This window comes from Engraulis encrasicolus, chromosome 5 (genome assembly GCF_034702125.1).
Source record: "Engraulis encrasicolus isolate BLACKSEA-1 chromosome 5, IST_EnEncr_1.0, whole genome shotgun sequence".
Taxonomy (NCBI): Eukaryota; Metazoa; Chordata; class Actinopteri; order Clupeiformes; family Engraulidae; genus Engraulis; species Engraulis encrasicolus.
In genome coordinates, this window is record NC_085861.1 from 42,907,417 (window position 1) to 42,934,577 (window position 27,161).

The following is a 27,161-nucleotide window of genomic DNA, read 5'->3' on the forward strand; positions in this document are numbered from 1 at the left end:
CTGCATACCACCAAAAAGGATGACCCACATTCAACAGGATGAACTGAATTATAGACGATGTATTTCATGTTGTTTTATTCAACCAGAGACATGATCTTTACACCACTAAGAAATTATTGAATACAACACACATCACACATACTAAAAATACAAAATGGACATAAAATCAGTGGATTAAAGCCTGCGAAACATGTCTATTAAACATTAATGACAAACACCAATGTAAAACTAAAACATGAGAAGCCAAGAAAAAAATGAAATGAAATACAGTGTCTTGCATTGCATATTGTGAATTTTGAAATTAAAGACTATTGTGTGATGGTAGTTATATGGTACCCTCACAGCATCACTTACTTTCCAAAAATGAAAACAAGGTCATAACAGACCACATATGCAACAGCTTAGGCGTACTACTATATGCTATACCATACTACAGGCAGGTAGTAGATTCATTTGTGCACAAAAAGGCTTGCCAAGTAAGAAGTCCACATCTGAAGTAAATACAGCAATCTGCAGTAAAAAAAATCCACAAAACCAAATACAGCTGTAGAAGGATTTCATTTGATCAAAAGGTCACTGCGTCTTCTCTTTCCAGCTTACGGCACTCTAGTTTAACAGATGAGTATTTTTGACCCCAGAGCGAACAGGTTCTTGACGTCTTCATCTGTATGTCATGTATCCCAAACATTCCAGCAGCTCTAGGGGTGTTGACGGTTTCTTGAAGACAGCAGGCCAGACACCTCTTTGACCTCTACCACTGTATATTACCATCCATCTAAACAGTCACTGCCACCTCATGGACCATGAAACCCACCTAGAAACAGTATTTCAGTTTAATACTAAAACACAGAATGCTTTTACATGCTGGGTAAATACGTAAAGCATGCAGTTAGAGCCAGCAGTATGGCATATTGTCCTCGGCTAATGTTGCCATAACTGATTGCACAGTCTCACACAGTACATCCCATTTTGCAGGTAAGCTCTAATGTCCTAGCAGACCAGTTAACATTCACTTTGCCAACCATGTTTGGTGTACGCAAAGGCAGACTAATAATCATCTGACCATCCAGAAGAAAAAAACATACAGTAACTGATACAGCACAAATTAATGACAACGTAATTCTACAATATAATTGTGTGATTGTTCTATTTTTGTCAATACAGCACAGCAAAAAAATGTGCCTAATGAAATTGCCATTGTGGAGAGTGCAGTGGTGCAGTGTGCCCAGGTTGCCCATGGGGACCCAGGTTCAAGTCCAGCCTGGGTCATCATGCCATAGCCTGTTCCAACTCTCTGTCACCCACTAGTTTTCTTTCTCCATCTTCACTGTGCTGTTCAAATAAAGGCTAAAAAACCCCAAAATACAAATGTTACAAATTAATGTACAAAAGGAAAATGAATTGCCGTTACGGCTCAAAGGGGGCAGCACAACAGGTGTAGGGGAAAAGTGTGTGGCATGGAATCATGCTGAGGGTAGGTCCCTCAGTCATGCAGGAAGACAAGAACAGCTCTGGTCATCATCTCTCCACCCATGCCCGATTATTCCAAATGATTGAAATGAATGAGAGTAAAGTGTAGGTGCCTGCGATTTCCTGTGATGCATTTTATATTTATATACACTCACCAGATAGAGCTCTAGGCCTACTCCAAATGTACCCCATCACATGGGTCCTTTATTTCTCCACCCCTGTAGAAGATTGGATTGTGGTTAGCTCATTTGTTATGTTACAGGAGACATAAAAGCTGGAAGACATACATTTGGATGCATTTTAATTTTCCTTTCTGTTATTCCAGACACATTAGATCAGATTATTTATTTAATCATTCCTTTCTGGTCAATGGTTGCTGATGACATTTCAAGAAGTGACAGAATGGTGAGTTATCAGTCTCAAGTCAACGAAACAGGGATGTTCTGGTTATTCCGGGCCTGGTTGTAGTCTCCGCTGTTCAGCCAGTTTGATTCTGCAATCCTGGACCATGGGTATCAAAGAGGCTAGAATGCAAGTTCAGCAAATGTTGTATACACAGTACGCACATGTGCATAAGTCAAGAAGTGTGGAAAGACTCTCCTCTTCCATATTTAGTTTAGTTTATTGGTTTATTTGACAGGGGCCATGTACAAGACATCTCCAGTACCAGAGTTAGCTACAAAGCTAATTTGCATCTGTGGTCCCTGGAATGTCAGTTTCCATTCACAACAAACTAACCCTATATTGGCCTGCACTAACTTAGACATTCTATATTGTTCATCTCCCCTGTTTTAAGTTTCCTTTTCATCTCTCCTGTTTTAATCCTATAGCTCCCATAGCGCTCTTTGACGCCCGTCCGTTTTTCTCCCATAGTGTCTGTGAGTGCCAATTGGGACCCCCAGTTTTTTCATGGCTGAAAGGATGCCCTCATCCCGTTTTAACAGCTGAAGTTGCCTCTTGTATAAACTCTACGTATTGCCTATTGCCTCTATTACTATTGCCTTACTTGCTCTGGGCCTTCAGGGCTTTGCGGGCCTCTCGAGCCTCGTTCTCTGCCCAGATCTTCTTGTAGCAGTAGATGAGCACGGCGATCAGCCACAGCTGCAGCACCACGATCAACACGTACATCATGATCTCCGAGACCACCGCAGTCAGCTCACGGTTGGCTGGAAAGAAGATTTATACATGCACAAGCACACATGCACAAGCATTAAATATGGACAGAATATTTACCTTGGAGAGAGGGGATGAAGAGAAAAACCCTTCAAGCATGTTTAGTAAATTGAAAGGTAGCAAAAGACACACACTTAAAAGGGTTTTTCTTGCCCTTCCCTGTCTCCAAGGTACAGTAAATGTTCTTTGTCAGAAAAAAAAAAACGTTGTCATTGTGTGCATAAACAGGAATATCAGGCTACACAAGATGTCTCTCCCAAAATCAACATCTTTAGCTTGCTATACCTATGCAGCACCTCATACTACTTTTCATTTTGTAGTCTAAGGCCTTGGAAGTTCCGCTGACAAGATTTACACATGTACTCTCAAACAATTAATGAAAAGGGTGTGTGTTGTGGAACGATTACGATGAGGACTATTGGTACATGCCATTATCCAGGGAGGGAACTCCCTCCCTCGACACATGCTTTGCTGATGCTCTGCCTTCGTGGAGAAAATTTAAGTTTCCCTGCAGTCAGCCTAGCAGTCAGCCTTGGCACAACAACTTTAAGGAGACATTTCCCCATTCAAAATCCTGATTGCAAATGAGAAAATGACCTTTGAATTGTGCTTGTGAGAGATATTAAATTAAACTTCTACTGTCAATGATGTCTTGTAACATCATCACGAGGTCACAAGCACAAGGGTGGATAGGAGTTTGGATAATGGAATTATCCCTGTATGTGACAATTCAACCAAAGAGCATACATTATGTTCCCGAATTCCCTGTGATTCAACTGCTGAGTTTATACCTCCAGACCAAGGAGACCTAGTTTCTCAAGAGAGCAAAATTAGATCCTCCGTACAAAGTGAAGTGTAAAATATTGAGTATTTGAAGTTAACAACAGGCTCGTACAGAAGGCAGAATGAATAGGTTTCACAAATCACAGCCTATAGTGAAGAAATCTATAAAGCAGGTCTTACAAAGATAGATTCTTCACTGCACATATCTGATGTTAGACGAAAGGCCAGAAGAACAATACTGTCAGTACAGTCTGCACATTTTGGATGCATTACTTTGTTACTGGGTAATTTTTTACTGAAAAGATCAAATTTGTGAAGGGCAGCTTACATTTTGAACACAAACGAGTAAAAGGCCCAGAGAGTGTTAGTGTGTGTAGCTGTAACAGCAGGCAACCGGCAATACTACATTCCCAGAGTGCTGCTGTGCTCACCTATAGCCACCACAGACAGTTCCACCTCCTTGTGGATGGTGACGTGGTCCTCGATGGGCAGGAAGAGAGTGCGCTCGAAGGTGCAGCGATAGGTCCCCGTGTCGTTGAAGGTGACGTTGTGGATCATCATGGCGCCAATCTGCACGTCGTCTGTGCCCATGGTGCCGTGCCACTCCAGCCGGTCCTCAAAGTCGTCGTGCATGACGATGCCCAGTGGATTCTGGTAGCGGAAGATCTGCAGGAACATGAGAGAGATGGGAAATTAGATATGAACAAGGTAGTGGATCTGTCAGCATTGTATTTCTCACCCGACAAAAACAGTAAAGCTCGTCTCTTCAGAACAGAACTATTCCTTGAATTTGATGGTACAAATCCTGCCATGTGTTGCATTCATTGGTGCATTCTTTGTGAATGAAGTCTGAAAATACATTTGTTGAAATTGTAATAAGTTCTAATATTTTTTATTGGGGGTAGGCAACAACTCCTGACCTCATTTGACACAGCCTAATGAGTAAAATAATGTACCCATCTTGAGATGCGAGTTCTCCAAAGAACAAGACAGTTAACCCGTTAAAACATGGCACTATATTTGCTGTTGCCAGAATGCCAATGACGGAGTCATACAGTAGTGACAGTGCATTACAAAAGGCCCTATGTTGTCATAGTAGAGTAATACTGTGGTAATTATTAACCTTTCAATGACTATTACAGCATGCCACTGGTAGTACGGCGTGCATTATGGAACTATGAAAATGATGGGATCAAATACTGCACGTAGCAGTGTTGTTGTGTCCTTTCCAGAATCCGTCTTTACCAGATAAAAGTCCTCCTCTCCAACGGGTTTGAAGGACCACTCCACAATGGTCATGGCCTCCACCTCCTCCCGCTGCTTGCAGGAGATGCAGCCCAGCAGGAAGCTCTCCCCAGCCACCGCCTCAGTCATGGAGTCCACCTCAGAGCAGCCGGCCTGGGCCTGGGGGGCTGGAGGAAACACACAAGCGCGCACACACACACACTATTATTATGGGGGGAAAATAAGGGATGCAGCCTTCCAGGACCAGGGGAGCTGGTACACACACACAACATTATTATTGGGGCAAAACAAGGGTTGCAACCTGCCAAGGTCTAGGGACTGCATGCACACATACACCATTATCATTGGGCCAAAACAAGGGTTACAGTAGCCTTCTGGGGACTGGGGAACACATACAAACACACATAAGCGCGCACATACGCACACACACACTGGTATTACAGCCACATACAACCAGAGAGGACTTAGCGGCACAGTAATGAAGGATGTTTGTCACAAATATGACATTTGTAAACAAGATGTTCTCTGGTCGGAAAGAGAGAGGCTGAAATTGTTCTGTGAGACACTGGATCTTTTAACTTTTGTGCTTAGGATGCCTGACAGAGAGTTTTTCCAACATGTGACACCACAACATATGACAACAATCTAGAGCAAGGACATCTGAAGCTTACCGTGAAGGAGAAGCACTACGAATCCAAAAAGCAACGCAACCTTAAAATAGGCCATTATTCCAAAAATGTTCAATATGTCAAAAATGTTGAACTCCTAAACCATGGAATTTTGTCTTCCTTGTGTTATGTGAGGGCTATACACCTCACTGGAGTCATAGTCAAGTCCTACGACTGATTCACTCTGATGTTGTGCTCCAAACCCCACCAGAATATTTGCATCTGCTAAAAAAATACCACTTAAAAATACTACTTTCTCTTCAGTTTCACTCAACTTAGTGAAGATGTATTATCAAAACACTCCAAAAACATGACGGGAAGATATTGCTGTGCTATAGAGTCCCACGGTGTGTCTGCCTGTGAGTTGAAGGGAAGGCAGCTATATTTAGACCGTGTGAATCCATGTGTCTAAAAAGTAACACCGTCTCAGAATGCAGGCCAGGACAGAATTTGAGAAGTAGATATTCAGACTGCGTGATGGACATTTCATTCCAGGGCCATCCAGCTTCCCAATTGAATTCAATATGCATTTTCAATGTCAATTTTCATTCACGCCTAGAAAAATACATTTGCATTTAAGACTTGGATTAAAATCTTCTACTACTAATCTGTGTTATAAGAGTTTGACAAAAATATTGTCCTTTTCATCTGCATATTTTTTTTCGATCATTAACTCAATGGAATGCATCCTTGTATTAGGCCTATATGTTTGGATTTTATCTGCTGCATAAACAAAAGCGGTCACCCATGTATATTAGGATTGTCATGTACAATAATGCCACTAGAGGGTGCACTTGCCCAGGCTATAACAGCAGACAGTGGGGCTTTTATAGTAGATCATTGCATTTCAGCAATACAGTGAGAGCTCATACAGTAGACAAGTGCATCATCACACCAATCTCTTATCATGGATTCCCAATAATAGGCCTATGAGCATCCTACTCACCCCTCAACATGCATCATATACCAACTCATCATATACAGTCATCTAGCTCTTACCGCTGAAGTGTGTGTATGTGTATGCATCGTGTGTATGCACACACATCTTTTCAGAGAAAGTTGAAGAAACCACTAGCTTACTCAAAGCTGCCGAAAATGCTCTTGCTCGCTCTCAGCTATGCCTACCTTAATTTCCCCCCGGGAATCAATAAAGTTATTCTTCTCTCTACTACTCTACTCTACCTGTGTAAAGAAATCTACACAAAATACAGAATAACCTAAAATATGGGGGACAGCTTGGCATTACAAAGTACATATCTACTGCTCCATCTTTTACTATATAAGTCATTTGATCCACTTCAGCTGACATCATTTGTCATTCATTTTCATGATATTAGTGAATGGGTCATGGGCAAGCGTTTAGGGCGCCAGACTTGTAGCCCAAAGGTTGCAAAATGTAATTTAAAAGATTGCTTTACAAGAAAACGTCATATTTCATGTGAAATTGCATAACATTAAAATTATATTGAGGGCCGGATAAGACGGAGCGGGGCCATAGCTGTTAGTTACATCACTTACTCCACTCTACCTACCAAGGTAGATAGTGTGTTATTACATTACACTTAGCTGACGATTTCATTTACTCAAAGCAGCTTATAACTCTTATTTTTCAGGGATATTGGTTACAGTCCCTGGAGCAATGTGGGGTTAGGTGCCTTGCTCAAGGGCACTTCAGCCATGGATGGAGATGTAGGGAGAGGTCAGGGGGGATTCGAACCGGCAACCCCTAGATTGAAAGACCAACTCTCTAACAAACAAACAAACAAAAACTACTAGAAAAGATGCTCTCTGGCAGAGTTCGGTGGTAGAATGCACTGAAGCCTCATATGAAATAGAGACTGAGAAATCGACCTAGACCTTTGGCTCAGTGGTTTCACATCTTAGGGCAGAGAGTTGCTGTGATTGGGGGGTTGCGGGTTCAAGCCCCAGAACGGTGAACTAGTGTTGACGAGTGACGTCACTCTGACTTTGGTTTGAAGGCCATATTGTTCCCCTGTTGTTGTGTCTCTTCACTCTCTCGTCATCACACAAATGCTGTCTGTGCCGGGGTGTCACTATGTCAACAGTGACTAGCATTTCCATACGAATGTAAATTCAGGGAAATTTGCTTACTGCATTCACTGCAGGACGTGAGAGTTCATCAACATAATTCTACAGTATTCTCTGACACAGTAGAATAGTAGTATATGGTTGTGAGAACAATAACCACCACGAAACAGTTGGTCCATGTTTTTTTTATTAAGCTTTTGTAAAATTCTTTTCCAGTACTCACTAAAGTATTTCAACCTTGAAAAAAAATACAGGTTTGACAATGACTTAATGTCACCCCCTCCAATACATAAATAATAACACCCAATTCTGGGCCCCGTCTCTCCCTGGGCCCAGGACAATCGTCCCCTTAGCCCCCCCACCCCATCAGCTTCCCTGCATAAATCATATACAGGGCGTTTAGTAGGCCTAAGTGGAAGTGTAGTAGTAGTAGCCTAGTGTAGTGTAGCTTCCCTGCATAACATAAGCCATATACAGGGTGTTTAGTGGGCCTTAAACACCAAACTGTGACACACTCATCTTGTAGTCCACTGACCTGCACTGGGACTGTGCCAAATGCAGACTGTGTCCCAGCCAAATGTCCCCCGAGGCAGGCCTTGGGCCCAAGGATGTGTGCCGACTGTCCAGGGTGTACCGACGGCACTGAGGCGGGGGTCAGGAGGTCAGGAACACTGGCTATGACATCGGTTGGTCCTTCCCGTCACGGCTAGAACAACAAGAACATCATTGCACCAACAGTAAACACTCAGTTAACGCATATAAATACATGGGTTTGTTCATAACCAAGACAGAAAGAGAGGGCGAGATACACTCCCCTCTGCCAGCCAAACACACCTCCCTTTTCCACCTCTCATCTCCCTTCCCAATCACGTTCGTTGGTCATTTTATTTTTAGGCCTGGTCGGGTTTCCTGTTGGTCAATCTTTGACAGTAGACTGAGGCGAGTCACTGGTCCGGCGAATGAGTTTGTAATTCCTGGACCTACATGCATCGTAGTCGACTGCTGCTTGTATCCTAGGAGCCCCCGATGCCAGGTAGGCTATACGCTTTCGCTGCTGTCCCTGCTGTTACTTTGCTAAGATATCTGCGATAACAACTGGGGGTGAGCCAAAACGCTGTGTCAGGTTTTACTTGTTTGTTATGACCGGTGTTCTTCATAATAAGATTTTGTAAGAAAAACTACTCAGTGCAAAGAAATTTAGCCTAAATGAAATGCATGTTCTAAATATTTCAGATTAAAATTAAAATAGCCTAACTTTTGATAATTGCACTGGGCTGCAAGTAGCCAAAAGCAGTGACAAAATGCTGGAAATGATTTTACCCTCATCATTGTCCGTATAGGCTACATTAATTATTCAGCCATTACAGTAAGGTTGTGGCTACTTGGTAACCGTAGACACATGTTTATTGATCAACAGGGTGTGTACGTCCCGCATCGTCCAGCCTTAATAATTAGAGACTACACAGCCCCATACAGCACAACCCACATTAGCTAGCCTACAAGAAAAAGGTCTCTGGCATTAACTTTAAAAGGTCCAGTGTTGTTGATTGTACATAGCCTAACAGCACAAGGGCAATAGCTGTCATCCAATCAGTTGGTTCCGTCAGATGACCGGGTAAAACCAAAATTTCCTACTGTCTCAGCCAGCGACGACCAACCCCCCTGTTTTCCGTATCGTTTTCCATTAGGCTATAGGACAAGGTCACCAGTGTCCGGGCTGGGGATCAAGCGATATCCACTTTTTGTGCAACTGCGCGCATCCGTGGAAAAGCGCCTGGCAGGACCGTGTCCGAGCGCGACACCAGCATGACTGCAATCACATCGGGACACAGGAGAGTCATGGTGGACTGCGGTGACCCGCTTCTGCAAGGTGAGAACTAGTTTAGACCAATGATACAGGTTTAGACTATGTGGCAATTAATTGGCCTATAGATATTTTTATTTGGAGATATCTAACCATTCACTGGCCTTATGCCATACCAATGCGCAGTAGATTTGAGTGCATTTGCTTTGTCTGCAATGTTTTTTTTTCTGTTATTATTAATATTACAAGAGAATGTGTGATTCAAATACTAGTCCACTAGAGGGTGTATGGTCACTGTTTATGCTCACTTGGGCTGGTTGTTTTTACATGGCAGCTGTGGCAGCTGCGCCACTAGCATGCAGAATAATAGACTGTTATTCAGTGAAATTAATGAAACTGGGCTGTGTGCAACAAAACGGACAACAAAATATGCAATCCTACATTGAAAGTGAACATGTAGGCGGCTACCTAGGCCATGTTGGTTATATTATTGGACTGGGTTGTTAAAAAGGAAACGTTTGCGTAAAATGGACTGTACAGGGTAGGTAACAAATGGTTGTGTAAATAATAGGAACTGAATAGCCTACAGTCGGATATACACAGTTAAGAAATTAAAGTGTGTTGTGCAGAACTTTCTGCTACTTACCTTAAGTAGGCCTAGGCTACTCTAGGTTTTAAGCCCATGAACTTTTGGCCAGACCAACTTTTTTTCAAAGATGCAGACCCGAACCCAATTATGCTCTTCATATTCTGACGGTAGGATAATAATAGGCCTAATAATAATATCAATAACAATATAATAATAATAATAATAATAATAATAATAATAATAATAATAACAATAATTTAAAATCATTGGCCGAATTCTGTAATGATGCACTGCGGCTGACTGTCACATCGTTTCGTTCATTGGTTAAAATGTAGCGCGTCATGAACACCCGTTACTTTTTTGTTTGCGTGCCTCAAAACCGACCGTACCACAAAGTTGGGACTAGAGGGGCATTTCTTTTAAAATGCCGTTTCATTCGACTTCAGAAGAAGAAGAAATGGAGTGTCGTCGCTACACTTTTCATGGCTATGTTAACTTTATTCCAGGAGCGTTTCATGTATTGACAAATAATCGTTTTGATGACTAAATCATTCAAAGGATTCTCTCCTATCCCACCGCGGAAAGTTTTGTTGATCTTTCTGGGGGACTGGAACAACACCCCCGTTTTACGGACTGTGCAGAGCCTTTTAAAAAGTAAAAGTGTAACTCGTTTTTGCTGTTCAGATCAGATTGTTATAATTCTTCAGAGAGGGAACGGGCAAAGAAGCAAATGGACTACTGTACTACACTGTACACGTAAAGCAAGCGCTGTGTTACGATGGACGATACGACCACTGTACATTGTGAACTAATTTAAGTTAACGTTTACTTGCTAGCCTGCAAGTTAGCCACCGTTCGGTCACCGGTATGCCAAACAGCTAGCTGGCTGTTGAGATACTTGTTGCAAGCTTGGTAAACCTTGCCACACGGATCTCCAAATCACCAATTTCAGATTTCTGGCGTGGCTTGCTTAGGTGGAAAGACTGGCTGCTTTAGAGAGGTAAACGGGTGTAACGTTAGCAACTTATCAAAGGATGCTGATGTGTTCTTGTGAAAAAGTGGACTACAGTATCACCCCTCGCACCGTCGCCCGACTTGTCTCCGAGGCCGAGCTGGAAAGTCGGAACGGGGGAAATTCATCAAATGTGAGGTAGGATCACAGCGGCAGTTTCACAATCTGTATGCTTGTTTTCCAAAATTGTGTCAATTATGTTTGATATCAGACCAGTGTTGTGACCTGCCAAATGACTGCTGGTTCATCTTATGTCGAACAAGTGACACAGCCAGCCAGTCATATCCGCTAGTCTTGCTAGCTACAATGTGTTAAAGTTTAAAGTTATACCATTTCCCCTTCTATCAGAAAGTGAAGGCGGCAAATATTAACTCTAACCGGGTCAATCCTGCCTGAACTCCCTATTCACACTGTGGAAAAGCTACAGTACAACTAAAGCGACATGGCATTAGATGACAGTGTTTTGCTTGCTAAAATAAACGGCGTACACAAGTTAGCCTTTTGAGTACGGCGCAGTTTCCAAGAAGCCCATCAGCCTTGGCTGTTCATCCATTCAACATTTGGCCTAATACCTAGTTCTAATACTGCTTCAATTAAGTCATTAAGTTATCTTGTTGCCTCCATGGGATATAGGTTTTTACAGTTAGGCCTACCTTGTCATGAATAGTTGTGTTGATGCATTCAGAACATTGGACCTTTTCTGTTTCTGTTGTGCATGTTTGCTCTTACACCGAGAAGTGGTTTGTTTTCAGGACCGTACAGTTACCTGTCAGTAGCCTAGTACTAGTTCTAGAACTTAGTGCTAGTCGATTCTCCTGGCGGTGCTGGGTGGTCGATTTCTGTCAGATTTCCTTTCCTGCATCTTCTCTCCTGGTTTATAAGAGGCCGGCAAGCACTGTTGACTTTTGCTCTTCTCTTAACATTGCGGCATTTACTGACCTTACACCTCATCATCTTCAGTTAGTTCTACCGTTTGTCCTTCCTGTGAGCGTGCGCTCACGAGGTCTTTTATGCAGCATTGTTGTCTCAGGTGATAAAAGCGTTGATTGCTCGTCAGGTGCAGCATGATGACGGGTGACGGGGCGTCGCGACTGTGTGTAAACACCCGCAAAGATTTTTCTTGTACAAACAGATAAAACGCTACGCTACACACGGGGCAATATCTACAGGTGGTGTTCAAAGAAAGAAGATGCTTCAAAAGTGTTTTTTTGGACATGTCTTGTCAACTTCTTTGAAGAGGGTTGAGTCAAAAATGAACCACATGGCGAGAAATTACTAACTAAAATAGTGAATAAAAGTACTAACCAAAATGAATAAACCTGAAATATTGCTTAGTTTAGCATTTAGCCCAAATGTAAAAATCAGCTCTCAAAATGCTCTCAAAATCACTTAATAGGCCTGTCACAAAAAATGCTCCACTCAACAGTCGAAATAAAACACAAGCCCAAGTGAGCAAAAAAGTGACTAGGGTTTTGATGTGCATTATTCTGTGTCAAGTCTTCTGGGGGAAATTGTGCCTACATTTCATGTCAAAACATCCTTTGTGGTCATTATTATTACATTTGTAGTGTGCTTATATGTTTCATCCTGCTGTGGTGGAAGCCCGGTCTATATTCCACACAGGATGCATGTCATCTGGCGTAGCTCCTTGGTATATTTAAGTGGTAACTCTAGACTTTTTTTCTGTCAATTACACTAAGCCTAATTGCATACAGGCAGATGGTCAGGTGATATAGTCAAGAGATTCAGTCAAGCTGTGTGGCAATGGGCGCTTGCCCTTTGCGAACTATGTAAACAAACCAAAGCTTGTATTAAAGCCTAGTAGCTTTTCAATGTAAATGTCCTTGCTTTACATCAGTGAATGCTGTGTCATCGCCAGCACCAGAGCAGTTGTGAGACTAGAAATACTGAACTCATTTTCGAACTTTTTTTATGAGCCTCTGGTTCCCATTGGCTTATTATGCCCCTACTGTATGTAAGATGCTAACAGCTGTGCCGTTAGTGTTGCTGTGTGCAGACCAGGCATGCGTCACAAGACACAAGAGTTCAGACGCAGCCTTGCAGCTGACTGAGCAGCACAGTGGGCAGATGAGCTTTTGCCCGTGGTGGCGAGTGGCCAATGAGCTTTGACCCTGCCTGCTCACCATACGTATCTGCCCAGCCCAGCCCAGCCCAGCCCAGCCCTCTCCTCCCCTCTCCTCTCCATCCGCTCAGTGCAGCACAACTCCACCTTAGCTCAGCTCAGCGCAGCAGTCGGCAACACCCTGCTGGGGTAGTCCCCAGGGCAAACAGCCCAGGCCCAGACAGACACACTCCACACAGCTGTGCCTGCCGGCTGCCTTTCCCTTTGTGGCATTCAAATGAAGAAATTACATTCAATAGAGCGTTATTGTCCTTAGGCAAAGTCACACACATTCTTTTTGCAGTAGTTTCATAATCAAAGGGAACTACAAGTACTTGACTGGAATACCAAATCAAAGGGTATTTTAAGCGTATTTTAGCTCGCCTGTTAAGCCCATTGATTGATCAAGGCATTTTAAGATGGAAAAGCCTCCTTCCAAACCGTAGGCTATTTTTAGAGTTTGGTAATACAATAGACCAGTATGACTGTTTGCCAAGTGACCTAGCCATGACTTTGTCACATGTTACCGAGCCTTTGATTTTTATTGGAGTGAAGCAGACACAATGCAGTTGAACAGAACAGTGGCCATCCGTTGGTGCTTCAGAGCTATTCTGACACAACATTATTCATTCCTTAATCATGTTTATTCATGCATAGTTCTACTACTGAGGATGTTTTGTCATCGAAATTCCGGTTTAAAAAGTAGCATGCTGGTAATTGGAATCAGAAAGAGGAAGCAATGACGATTACAGACCGCGTCTCTCCTCTCCTCAGTGGCTAGTCTACACTGATCCTTATCTCCCCGGCAAGTTGCAAGCTTGGTCCTCGCTGATGAAGCGGATTGTGAAATAGCGAGTGTTGTGAAAGGCAACAGAGTGAAAGGGAGAGGAGGAGGAGGAGGACTGAGGAGCTCAGCTACCCAGCCCAAAAGAAGACGGAAGAGTTTACGCAGAAGAACCGCGAAAGAAGTGAAGACACGTTGGTGGAGGTGAAGGAGCAGGTGATGGTGGTGGTAGTGGTGCTGAAAAGAGTTGAAGAAGGAAGAAAAGAAGTCCAGGAGAAAGGGAGGAGGGTGGTGGTGATGGGGAAAGTGGGCAGGCGGTGAGGTAAGGTAATGTGAAGCCCTAATGCTCTGGCTTAAGGTTGCGGACATGAAAAGGGATCCCTCTCGGACAGACATCAGTATTGTTGTTGTGGCTTTTTAAAAAGATCGCTGTCGGGCATGCCCCGCCTTGGCTTCTGCCGCAGCACTGACAGCACTCAGGTGTGAAGCCAGCAAGAAAAGACACAGAGACCCTGTTGTCATCCTCTCAGGCCAAGCAAGGACCAATTGCACGACATATCCACTATGTGGGGAGACATCTCCTCTGTGATATGCACTGTACTGCAGTGAAGCTGAAGAGGATGTTCATGTTTTCTGCCGTGTTTGTGTGTGACTATGCACATATGCGAGCAAGATGCAACTTGTCCTGCAGTGTTTGAAACCATGCCGAAAATGTGGAGGCGCTTGCCAGTGAAGAAGCTCTTGTCTGCCAGCAACAGTATCATTGAAGAAGTCAATGAGAGAGTCTGTCAGAGGAAATGCGAGCAGACACTAACACTAGCAGGCCTTCTGATGTCTGAGCAGCGCCACATGGCTCTTTGAAGCTCCAGGAACTACTTTCAATCAAAGCCAACGAGGGAAGCCCTTTAAAAGGAAGATTTAACAAAAGAGTAACTGCACACACATTCAGACACACAACCACTCACAGCCGATTCACCTGGACCGACACCCCACTCCACTCCAGCTTACACCTTGAAAGAGGAGGAGCCAGGGTTTGGGGGCGGGGGCGGTCAGGGGGAGTTACACCATGACAACGTCATTGAGGGTTGCCGTCCCGGTCCCGGTCCCTGTCCCGGACGGTGCAGCCATGGCTCAGCCCATCCCCATCCCCACGTTGACCATCCTCCCTCCGTCCTCGGACACAGAGTCCTGGTCTCGCTCGCCCAGCCCCCGCTGCCGGCGACCCCGTTCCCGCCGCTGCCGGTCCAGGCTGCGGCCCCGAGGGGGCTCCGAGACCCCTAGGGACTCCCCCACCACCACCACCGGCACCTCCTCCATCATTCACCCCCATGAGCAGCAGCTGGAGCCGGACGAGGAGGAGGAGGAGGAGGAAGGGGAGTGGGAGGCTGAGGCTGAGTGCGAGTCAACGTTCGTGGCGCTGGAAGTGGAGAGCGGCAGCAAGCACAGCAGCTGCAGCAAGCGCAGCAGCAGCATCGGCAGCAGCAGGCGACAGAGGAGCCCCTCTCCCGGCGTTCCACTCACGTGTGTGACGAGGAGTGCTGAAGAAGACGAGGAGGAGGATGACGACGATGGTGATGGTGGTGAAGAGTGTCAGGGGCGGAGGAGGCAGCAGCGGAGGCAGGACAGCCCGTCGCCCCTGTTGATGCCGCCTCCGTCCTCCTCCTCCTCGCGTCGCTCCTGGTCGCGGAGCTGGTCCCCGGGCAGACGCTCGCGCTGGTCGCTCCGCAGTCTGCTCAGCAGGGATGGCTCCTCTGACTGGGACAGCTGCAGGTCAGTGTGTGTGTGTGTGTGTGTGTGTGTGTGTGTGTGTGTGTGTGTGTGTGTGTGTGTGTGTGTGTGTGTGTGTGTGTGTGTGTGTGAGAGAGAGAATGCACGTGAGAGGAGAAGGAGAGCGAGAGAGAGGCAGAGCATGTGTGTGTGTGTGTGTTTGTGTACTGTATGTGAGAGAGTGCATATGTGCTTGTTGAGAGAGAACAGGGGTGTGTGAGTGAGCTGGCTGGGGTCTGGCATTCTGTAGACTGTACCCACCTGATAAGCACCTTCAAGTAACTTTTCACTCCCAGAACCAGCAGCCACTGCAGAGATTGAGTATTCTAGCTTCGGTGCCAACTTGGAACACTTTGTACAACCAGTAGCAAGTAGTATAAATAAAATAATGGAAAAGTAGAATAAAAAAATATATGATGCAAGTTAATTTACTTGAATACAGGGTACCATGGCAAAAAATAGCATTACACAGCTTCATGTTTCAGTAATACAAAAGCATACTTATCTTCTAACTTTAAATCTCTAATAGAACCCTACAAACATAAATTAAATATTTCTTAAAATAATATATCGTTTTACTGTATAAGGAACAGAGAGCCAAACATACAAAAAACCCCAAAACAAATCAAAATAAAACAAAACAAAAAATCCAACCATAGGAGTGATGCAGAGATGTGCATTGACTTGATTAGGAAGAAACCTAAGCCGGGCTGGCATACAGCAGGCAGTTGGAGGAGGGGAGCCGTGTGGCCGGGCTCTTCCTGCTCATCCATCCCTGCTCTCATATGCATGACATCACTCCCACCCAATGGGAGCGCGAGCTGCTCCCCCATGATGTCATGCTCGGCCAATGGCAGCACGGCCTGCGTTGGTGCAGCAGCAGCGTGGTCTCGGGCCTGTCAGAGGGCCAGCTGCGATGAAGGCAAGTGGTGTGTTTCTGTGCAGGTCATATTATGAACAGCTGTGGCCCTTGTTGGCCCTTCACTTGCCAAGCGGCTCTTCATTGACCCACTTCTACTGGGAATAAAAAAATGAGAAATAATTGCTGCTGGGAGCGGGGGGTGGGTGCCATCCTGGCAGAGGGCTTGCTCATGGTGATTATAATAATATGTGGTCGAGCTGCTGGGAGATTGACCTGATCCGCTTGACCTTGGCCTGAGGGAGAGGAAAAAATAATCAATGCGCACTTCTGAGTAATGCATTTCTGGGAAAAAAAAATAAGAATGAATTAAAAAAAAATCATACAATGCTGTACCACAGTTTAACACCTTGGGCTATAATCATACTCTGGGACAGCAACATTAACCACTAACCAGACTAGCAGCGCAAATGGCCTCACTGCAAACTTACAGTTAGAGGCCCTTTACGTCGCTAGTCTGGTTAATGTTGTGCAGTGTTGAATACAACCACAGAGGACAATGTTTTTGTCTGAACATTGTGCTGATCTTTGCAATGTTATGGGTGAGACAGGCGATTATAATGCAGTGCATGCATAAGGGCTAGTGGCACACGGCAGGCACAGTGTGGGGTGTAAACACACAGCGTGGGACTCCTTCACCTGTGCCCATCATCAGCTGGGGAGTTCTCACCAGGCCGCCTGCTATCTTCTGCCTCCTCTCTACCTCTACCGCTACCTCGCCACACTGTTTATTCTACATCTACACAACACCAGACATTACAAACTCTCACAGACGTTCACCAAGATAATGTACAAATCTACAACTATGAAGTCACTACTGATGCAGAACAGTGTTTGTAGCAGAATACTTGGTAGTCAAGGTGTGTGGGGGTTGGTTGGTATCAGAAGCACAGGAACAGAATCACAGGAATATCATGATTGGAAAGCCTATTGTGTGCAGTGTCATATGAAATATGATATGAGCCCTTCAAAAAGGAAATGGCTTACAGACATTTTTGCAAAGCAACTAAAGCAATTAGATTCTCAATACAAAATATGGGACCTAGTCAAGATGGTAGCTGCTGGGGGAAAACCCTTTATAGTTCCATAAGTTCTACATACATATACAGTAGTTATACAAACGGCAGATTTGCTACGTTTACATGAGACATTTACAGTAATTCAGAATTAACTGACTATGATTCTGAATAAAGCTTAATTTCGCTTTGAAAACATCATGTAAACACCTTAATTCGTAATTCAAGGAAAAATCAAACTAAACGCGATGTAAGTATTTAACTCTGAATTATTAATTCGTAATTTAAAAACATCATGTAAATGTAGTGATTGTGTATGTTTCCATCAAAGTGGACCACTGCCTGACTTCAGGCTACTACTGGTGAAGGGTAAGGAGAGTTGTGTGCAGATAACATCTGCTCCCCTGGGCCGCGTCAGAGCCATGGCCTATCCTTATAACTGTTTAGTGTCAACACGTAATTGAAGGGCTGCCACAGCCTTGTCTTGCTTGTTCCTCCCACACTGTGCTTTGGTTTATGTTTAAGTTTGTTTAAGTAGCACACACTAATACATGCCTGGCTGTTTCAGCTGAGTGGAGTAGCATCCTTTTTAAAGGTGCAATTTTCAAATGGGAATAAATCAAGTTTTGTTGACAAGGCTTTATGCATTGTGTTTCCTGGGAAATAGAGGGGTCAGTTCACGTGAAATCGGACTTTGGGACCCGAACGACGCAGATTTCAATCATACTTGCTGTGCTTGTTTAGTAGCAAGGTAGCACCCCAGAACTGCATTTGTGGGAATCTGTGAATCGGTGTGAACACTGACTGATATAATCAAGGCTGAATGCATAGTGTCCTACCCTCATATGTAAACCTTTGCTAGTCTGTTTCTCCCTTAATATTGGTGTCAGATTCACACAAATGCTGTTCTGGGGTGCTACCTTGCTACTAAACAGGCACAGCAAGTATGATTGAAATCTGTGTCGGTCGGGTCCCAAAGTGTCTGATTTCACGTGAAATGACCCAGAGTATTGTGGCAAGCAGGCTTGGACCTTTTCAAGTTTAGGTGAAATAACATTTGAGCCTAATGGAGCAAGAATGGCTATTATACCATTGCTCAGATATGAGAATTAAATTCATGATATCAACACTCTTTAATGCAATCAAGTAGAACTTGTGCATGTAAACACGGTTATGACCTAGATTATCACACTTAAAAATGAAAAATGTGATTTTTCATATGGCCATAGGAACAAGTGAAAGATAAAAAGCTGTTCGCATTACTACCCTACGAAGGCAAAGTGCAGTAACTACATAGTTTGCCAAAATTGAGTTTAGACTGAAAATGGTCTCGATAACATGTGCTTTATCTTGAACAAAGCCCTATGGTTCAAATGTGTCCAGTTTTGGAGATATTGCTATGTGAAATATGCAGTAACTGCAATATTAGACCTTATACCAATACTTTGTAGGCCATTTTCTCAGTTCCTATGTTGACGTAGTTACTGCACTTTGTCTTTGTAGGACAGAGTACATAGAGCACTGTGTTCATGTCATAGGATGGGAACGCTGGTTGCCTGCGTTGCAGTATACGTATTGACTGTATGCAGTATTGAGTGCTGACCCAACACCACTGGAGCTTTGTTTGTTTGTTTGGCATTCTTGCTGCACGTTGTTTGGTCGTCTGGTCTAGTCGCCCCAGAGACGTTTTGTGCACCGTCAGTATAGTTAGCCTAGCCCGGAGCTTCAAATAGACAGTGTAAACCACTCGCACAACGGCCGGCCGGCCTGCCTACGTCACAAAACAAGAGCACAAAGCAAAGTGTTTACTCCCAGGAAGGGCATGGTGGCCCTTTTTTGGTGGAGAGACACTTTGATGTCGCCATTGTAGTCTGGAAAAACGTATGGTTATGATCGTATTAATCTTACAGTGGTTCTCATGGGAAAGCTTTGTACAAATGGACCTTCTGTGTCTGTTTTTATGAAAGAAGTACCTTTTTTAGATAATGGAAAGAGGAAGAACCTTGTTTCTAGGAATGCGGACATTTACAGTATCTGAGTGTATCTTTTCCACCCGAGGGCCCCGTGCTGACGTTGTGTAACTTGCAGACAGGAGAAATCAGCTGCTGACATCTCCTGACCTCTTGTCGATGCTCCATTGGTCTGGCTGTAGCTCTCCAAGTGAGGCGGGCTTATTGGTCTAATTGACTGAAAGGTCATGACTGACTGACTGACTGACCATGTACTCCAGCCCCTCTTCTGTTCTGCTCTGTGACACACACACACACACACACACACACACACACACACACACACACACACACACACACACACACACACACACACACACACCTCAAACACACTTTTCACAGTATGTTACAGTGGAGTGTTGTCGAAGATCCAAGTTCCAGTCTGTTTTATTGCGAATTGAGTCGTAATAAAAATAAAAAATTAACTTCAATGTGATCACATCAGAGCCTGGGCAGGCGACAGCCTCTCTGTGCCTGCCTTGGACTTTGTATTGCTTTTAAAAATGCTGACTTGATGCTTGCCCAATGACAAGCATTGGGCAAACGTCCCTTGGCGAAGTGCCATTGATCTGTCTCAATTGATTTGCATTCTCGACTATTTGATTAGAGTCAACCAAAATGCCTGGTGGTTTTCACAGACTTGGGCGAGTGACGTGTGTGTGTGTGTGTGTGTGTGTGTGTGTGTGTGTGTGTGTGTGTGTGTGTGTGTGTGTGTGTGTGTGTGTGTGTGTGTGTGTGTGTGTGTGTGTGTGTGTGTGTGTGTGTGTGTTATGTAGACCATTTCCCCCCAAATTTGATCTTAAAGGTGCGCCATATAATATTTTTTAGTAAGTTAGTTCATTTCCAGAATTCATGCTGCTCTCTCACAAATGGGACCTTTTTCACAAATACTTACCACCACACAATTGTATTGCCTTTTTGACAATAGCAATAAATTCTTGAATCTTGAATCACATTGTCCATTATGATTGGGAAAATTGCACTTCTCATACATGAAAAGGGGATCTTGTCCATCTCTGCCATTTTGAATTTCCAATGTTTTTAGCAGCAAAGCTTGCTATACTTAAGTCATACTAGTAAATATTAGTTTATTACTTAATAAATATCAAATAAAAAGATAAATTTGGCAGTAGGTAGCACAGTTTTAATGAGTAGCATATTTGCAATAACTACTCTGGCCACAATCCTTCACAGTGCACCTTTAAATCTTCACACAGTTATTCTTTATCTGGCCCTCCTCTCATCTTGACCTTTATGCTAGATTAGTGTTTCTCAACAGGGGCTCTACAGCCCCACAGGGGGCATTATGGAGCCCTAGGGGGGAGTGGAGAAGCAAACAGTTGAGGGGGATGACACTCAGTTGCAAATGGGTGGGGTCTATGGTCTATTTTTTTTTTAATACTAAGGGGGGCGGCTAATGGCAGGCTAATGATGAGGTCAGGGGGGCATTCACAGACATGGCCGTAACTACCATTGAGGACACAGATGTCATGTCCTCTGTATTTTTTTCAGGAATGTAAAATTAACCTATGATGAAAATCGATATGATCAACAATGATAAATTCAGTCTGTATACGCCACCCCCATTGATCCTCCAGGCAGTGATTAATGAAAATAAACTTAAGAGTAGACTGAAGTGTTTAAAGCATTCTAAATGTACAGTATGCAGTAGCTTACAGCACGCAGTATTTGACCTTTGAAAATGTCTAGTTACGGCCCTGTTCACAGATACAGATGTAAGTTCAAGGGGGCTGAAAAATGGTTGAGAACCACTGTGTTAGATGATAATCATTAGGGCCGCTGACAGCTTTGACTGGGCCCAGGGGCAAAGTCATCTGAAAAGGTCCCCCACCCAATTCGTGTAATGTAATGAGAACCCAGTTCTGGTCCCCCTGTCTCCCTGGGCCCGGGACAACCGACCCCTTTTGGCCACCGCTTTGTCGACTTCCCTGATAATCATCACCCACTACTGAAAACCTCAAAACTGATTACAGTTGGACAGAGGCACACTAGGCCTACTGTTGGTTTGCATGGATTGTTTTGTGCAGTCTGTTTAGTAGTCTGTTGGAATATAGAGTTTGCGCATTGACAGAACAGGTGCACTAGACATACACTGACCCATCACTGTGGTAAACGTATTCTCCAAACCGAAATCACACAGAATATGAAAACATGCGTGGAATTGTCAGCAGTTTTTGGGGCAGATTCAGCTAACGTGGTTTCCCCACGGTCCTACCTCGAATAATTTGTCACTGGGGTGCGTCTTGGATGGTGTGTGTGTGTGTGTGTGTGTGGCCCTTCTTTAGTCCGCGAAGAGGGGAGGACTCTTTTTTTTTTTATTCTGGATCACAGTAGAATCCCCCGTCGCCTCCTCCTCCTCCTTGCCCACCCTTATCCCCCGTATCTCCTCCCTCTTGCTGCGCTCGAGGGTGCAGCGTCAGTTCATCGGCGAGAAACACTAGGTTTCCAAAAAAAGAGAACCACCATGATCATTATGTGCACCTCGTTTTGAAGGATGCGTTTGGGAGGGTATTCGCCTGGAACGCGGAATTAGGAGCGGGCGCGGATGAAGGACACGGGCCGTAGGGAAGTGCATGCGCTTGCTGCTTGGGCTATACGCGCGGCCATCTGACCACTCCGTCTGCACGGCGTAGCTGTTACTGTTATTCATCCGTGCCATATTCGCAGCATTCATCGGCCAGTGTATTCTTTCGGAAACACCTCATGACATGTTCGAGTAAGTAACTAAAGCCATGACGAGGTCACAGTACGCGTGGATCAAAACACAACAGGAAGAAATGATTGTTATATTTGTAGCATGCATCTCTATTCATATTGAGAATCCTTTCACCTGCTTGTGTTAGCAACTCGCTAGTTAAATCAGTGGTAATGTAAGGAAGGATGTTCTTTGTGCATGAAAACATGAGTGCAATGTGCAAGCATTTTATTCCTGGTTAAGGCAGATTTCAGCCTACAGTTAAATTTGACGTTTGGGTGTTAGGTTAACCTGAGGATGACAGCAGCCTTTGTTTTTAGTTGAGCCTTTATTTGACAGCTAATCATCAGCTTTGCTTTGACTCGGACTTACATGCCTGGTTTGTTCGTCCTCGGATCCGTGCTGTGGTTGTCTGGTAGATTTTACGCTAAACTCTTTTCGATTTGCCTGCGTGCGTGGTGCCATTTACGCTACAGAAGACGCACAAGGCATTTGCGACCTTTTGCCTCCTAAAGAGATGCAGGTCTGTGTTACAGTTTTGATGGGAGTGCGGATTTGTAGGCTGAGTCTGAGTCAGCGAGGCAGGATTTAGTTGAGTGGCGTGTGCACACGCCCGCGAGCTACACAGACGCTGACACAGATTGCGCCGAGCAGGCGCGCAATTACGGTCGTCCTAGTCTAGGTCCACAACGCTCTGATGATGGTTATGTGTCGAACACGTGCTGCTTCGTTTATTTATGGTGTGTTATGCATTACAAACTCTCCATGCAAACTCTTTATATGCGGTTCTATCCATGACCAAAGGATATATGATCTATTTGACAATGGACTCTGAAAATTGGTTTTGCTCTCCAATTAGATTATTCCCTAAAGTTATCGCGGTAGAACAATATTGGACTGTCTACATGGGCTATTGGTCATTCTGTGTAGACATGTTCTTTCCCACTCTTAGCCAAGCCTGGTCTGGGGTAGGCCCACTGTCAAGGAGAGCTTTTATTACACTGTAACTGGTTACCTTGGATACACCCACATGGTGCTCCAGCCTTTCCCATATTGTCACCAGGACAACGGGAGAGTCGGGCTGGTTTTGAGCGGATTTTGGCAGACAGCAGTAGTTTAGTGGGGAGAGAATCGAATGGAGACTGAAGAGAGAGAGGGAAGAGTGAGAGAATGAAATGGGAAGGATACATGCCAAAGAGAGAAGAAAACGCAATGGCAGCACGGATGAGTGAATGTCTGGTGCTGCACACGTTTACTGTGTGTGTGTGTGGGTGTGTGTGTGTGCGCGTGTGTGCGTGTGTGTGCATAAGACAATAGACTGGAGTGAGTTGCCAAGGGATTGATTATTTTCAAAATATTCAGATGTAGAGCAGCCTTTTCTGTTCTTAGTGCCGTCCACAGAGGCATTGAAAGCAAGCTCTGGTGCTGTCACATCCACTTTGTTAAAAAAGAGAGTGAATGGGGACATTTCTTGTCACTATTGTGTAACTTGTTCAGTTACTGCTTGCCTCACTATTGTGTGCCCTGGGTTACTGTGCACTTCAAATAGGGTTGCTACCTCTGACAAAAACGGATATTTTGACAACCCAATTTTTGTGTAAGCAATGACACCATCTTCACATTCAGTGCCCAGGGAAATATACAGTATATATATTTTTTTTACCCTGGACAAAACATTTAAAAATGTGACAAATCATGTAAAACCTGGACAGGTGGTGGCTGGCCACACTAACCTCAAAGTCAGTCTAGGCAGGCAGCCATATTGTAGCTTGATTAGTATAAATATTTATTATAGCCTATTGCATTGTTATCAGTGCTCTATGCAAGTCAGAAATGCTGTGCACTGTGCTGGTAGGGTACTCAGTGTTGGGAACTCAGAAAACTGAAACTCAGGGATGTTAAACTCAGATGCGGGGCCAAATTTGGTCTGCAGAGTCATTTTATTTGGCCCTAGCTTATGGGTGCCAGGACAAGCCATCTGGCAAGAGTGGTCTTCCCCTACTGTCAAAATAATGTACCCTATTTAAAAAACACCCATACACCCCACAACAATGTTAAAATAGCACATTGCACAGCCTCTGTATAGTTAGCTGTAGGCTGCATCTTTTCAGTTGAAGTACACCTGACCCGGCTAGTGCACGTCGCCACAGACCTCAGGTGCCATCCACGACTCTCAGCTCTTGTGCACGAGTACATACAGCCAAAATCTCTGAAATCAGAAACAGCCGAAATCTGCACGTGACAAAGAGTGCACATAATACAAAGTAATAGTAGAAGTGCTCTTACAGATGTGATTAAAACACTAGTGGTATGATATTACATGGTTACATCTGTGTAATATCATACTACTAGTGTTGTAATTACACTTCTAAGAGTACTTCTACATCTACTTTATACAACTCGCCTTGGTGAAAATAGTGATTCCCATTCTCATACACTCCACTGGGCCAACAGAGACAACATTCAGTCGCCCTGTGATGAATCATCTAACCAGCTACCAACTTACAGGCATGAGCCTTCAATCTTTACAATACGGTAGTTGTTTACATGGATTTAGTATTACACATTACATAGTTTAAAATTGCATAAACTCAACTGCCTTCAGTGGACTGGCCGTGCGCCCCACGCTCAGAGAGAAAGAGACACGTTGCCTCTTGTTTTGTCATGTCCTTGCCCCAGGTAGCAAAATGTATCTCAAGGACTGTTTGCTAGAGCTATTCAGATATACACACACCACTCTCAAATATGTCTTGAGCAATCTTGCTGCCTTTTTGTTTTTATGCCACATAGTATTTAATGCAGTACTTGTCGGTTCTGGAACGTAAACCCTTCAAAACGTGAATTGGTCTACCTGTTTTTTTTCTTTCTTTGACAGAGTTTAACACTTTATCTTTTAGGCTTAAATCCCATGGAGTGCATGCATTGATAATGAACACCATACCTACTAATAGACAAGAGGTTCCAATCCCAGCATCTGAGAGTAAACACCTCCTGACTTCCTCAATCTTATTGGTCATACCGTAAAACTGGCACATAATCTGGTCAGGGTTTGCACTCTCTGAAGCTGGGGTTTGCACCTGGACCATTGACAAAACGGTGGCAAAAATTGGCGAACTTTGTGTATTGATACGGAGTTGATTTATGAAAATCCAGGACTAATAGCTAATCCAGGCCTAATAGTTACCTACCTACATTGTAAAACATTGCAGCCAGTTAAACGTGAAAAAGTAAGTTCCCCTGCTGCCTCAAGTTTGTAAGTTAGCTCAAGATAGCTCAAGCCTTGAATTGAGTTAAGTTTCAAGTTGTGTGAACTTAAAGTGAACTTAAAAACTTAAGGCAGCAGGACAACTTACCTTTTTATGTTTAACTGGCTAGCAATGTTTTGCAGTGTAGCCGTCCTTCATCTCTGTCTGTGTTCTATCTCCTGCAACTCACCTGTGTTCTCCTCCTCTTCCTCTTCTTCCTCCTCTTCCTCCTCCCCCCTCCCCTGGCTCCGCTCGGTGCAGCACGGCCAGTAACTCTCCACGCAGCACCCCCGGCAGCTCCCCCTCCCTGCGCAGGCGCGTGCTGGGGGGGCGTGCCAGCGAGGGCGAGGGCTCCACAGAGAGGGGTGGTGGGGGTGGGGGGAGCGCCGGAGGTGGAGGTGGTGGGGGTGGGGGTGGCGGAGGGTCGGACAGCCCGCAGCCCGCCACCCCATCAGCATCCTCCTCCTCCTCCTACCCCATCTCCACCCGCCACTTCAGCCGCAATGCCAAGGTAAGACATGCAAGTGGTGTAACCATGGGTTTAAGTTTGGTGGGTGGGGGTGTCAGAATGAGGACTTTTCATTTGGTGGAGTCAGAATGAGATTTAATACTGTAAGTAATAAATGTATTAGTCACAATGATATGGTTGGCGGAAGGGAATAGTTCTATTGGTTGGATGTGATTATTGAGTGTATTCACCCCTGTGTCCTCTGTGGAAATTGTGCTCCTGAAGCCATCTGCATGGTAGTCCTCCTTACTTGTGATGCAAGTGATGAGTGTTGATGCACACGGCAACTTATTGGCCAATGTTGCTTGGCAACAGCATGGCAGTTTTGCAATGCTACTATGATTGACGAGAATAAGGTGTCAGTTAAATTATTTCTCAGCTGTCCTGATGAACTCTCAGATGTATGTAATGACTAGTATGCTCTATTTTGACAAACTATATGGAAATAAGATGACTGAAATTATTTAAAGGTGCTGTATGTTAAACATTAATGACAACCATAAAGCATGACTGAAGTATCAACATGAGATGAGGGACATGCATCAAAAATGCTGAAATGCTATTTTAACTTGAAGCAATCGCTCAGCCAGGAGATCAGCTTTGTAAATAACCCCATGATAACTCCACAAATTGGCAACCCTGATTTCCTCACAAATCCTCCTAATGTTTAGATACTGTAGCTTTTCCTCATCACATCTGTATGTTGTGTGGTGAAAGCAAACAATATTTAAAATTTGATTGCAGCACAAATCTTGATCCAAATTGTTTTTAGAGCACCTTCAGGTAGTCCTTGGAGACTAATGGCCTCCGCACACCAGTTATGTCAGCACTGCGGAGCACTATCGGCTCTGACAATTTTGGTTACCCCGGCTCGCACACTGGTGCAGACGTGATATATACAATGAATGGTCAATTTTATCACAGCAGAGCATAGATAAACAAGGTGCGGCTCTGACAATATAGAGCTCAGCTGTAATAGGCAGATGACATCTGCGGACATCCAAGGGCATAGGTGCAGGTGTGCAGAGTTGTAATGGGGACACAGAGACGGGGAAAATGACCCGGGCCGGAATCGAACCCGGGTCGCCGGCGTAGCAGTAACCCAGTGCCCTACCGTTAGTCCACGGCAGGGCCAATGCTACGCATTTTTGTCGGAACTGGTTTGCTAAGACCCTAAGCAGGCTAGAGGCATGTGTGACTGCCGACTGCTGAGCTCAGATTGTGAACTCGTGTCACGTAGCTCCTCCGTCCTACCGCATCTGATCTCCCAATGGGATAGCAC

The 27,161-nt window shown here is 44.4% G+C and overlaps 2 protein-coding genes across 4 annotated transcripts in view; one reads left to right on the forward strand and one right to left on the reverse strand.

Moving 5' to 3' along the window:
- Window positions 1-60: 60 nt before the first annotated feature.
- Window positions 61-8,314, reverse strand: si:ch211-225p5.8 (uncharacterized protein LOC555567 homolog). 2 transcript variants are annotated; one of them, XM_063199495.1, is made up of 7 exons: window positions 8,223-8,314; window positions 7,924-8,094; window positions 4,672-4,838; window positions 3,858-4,092; window positions 2,477-2,636; window positions 1,626-1,688; window positions 61-814 (listed from the first exon to the last, which is right to left on the reverse strand). In XM_063199495.1, exons 3-6 carry the CDS (start codon window positions 4,798-4,800, stop codon window positions 1,643-1,645), a joined length of 570 nt encoding a protein of 189 aa, XP_063055565.1. In that variant the 5' UTR covers window positions 4,801-4,838; window positions 7,924-8,094; window positions 8,223-8,314; the 3' UTR covers window positions 61-814; window positions 1,626-1,642. The 2 variants fall into 2 exon arrangements, with proteins under 2 accessions (XP_063055565.1, XP_063055564.1); XM_063199494.1 differs by lacking the exons at window positions 7,924-8,094; window positions 8,223-8,314 and adding an exon at window positions 5,343-5,724.
- Window positions 8,315-10,092: 1,778 nt separating this feature from the next.
- Window positions 10,093-27,161, forward strand: part of gramd1a (GRAM domain containing 1A) — a 58,440-nt gene continuing 41,371 nt past the window's right edge. Inside the window, exons 1-2 of one of the 2 annotated variants that reach the window (XM_063199493.1) lie at window positions 10,093-10,931; window positions 25,633-25,882. In XM_063199493.1, coding sequence (XP_063055563.1) covers window positions 10,816-10,931; window positions 25,633-25,882 — 366 coding nt within the window. In that variant the 5' untranslated portion in view covers window positions 10,093-10,815. Of the gene's footprint in view, window positions 10,932-14,765; window positions 15,470-25,632; window positions 25,883-27,161 lie in introns of those variants that run through there. The other variant, XM_063199492.1, reaches the window with a different exon arrangement.

What these genes read in the sequence shown, in the direction of transcription:
- si:ch211-225p5.8 (XM_063199494.1), bottom strand. Translation starts at nt 5,397, where the DNA reads ATGGCCTATTTTAAGGTTGCGTTGCTTTTTGGATTCGTAGTGCTTCTC. An exon ending in ACTGTCTGTGGTGGCTATAG is followed by an intron (nt 2,637 to 3,857) that starts GTGAGCACAGCA and finishes TCTTCTTTCCAG; the next exon opens with CCAACCGTGAGCTGACTGCG. An exon ending in GCCCTGAAGGCCCAGAGCAA is followed by an intron (nt 1,689 to 2,476) that starts GTAAGGCAATAG and finishes AATCTTCTACAG; the next exon opens with GGGTGGAGAAATAAAGGACC.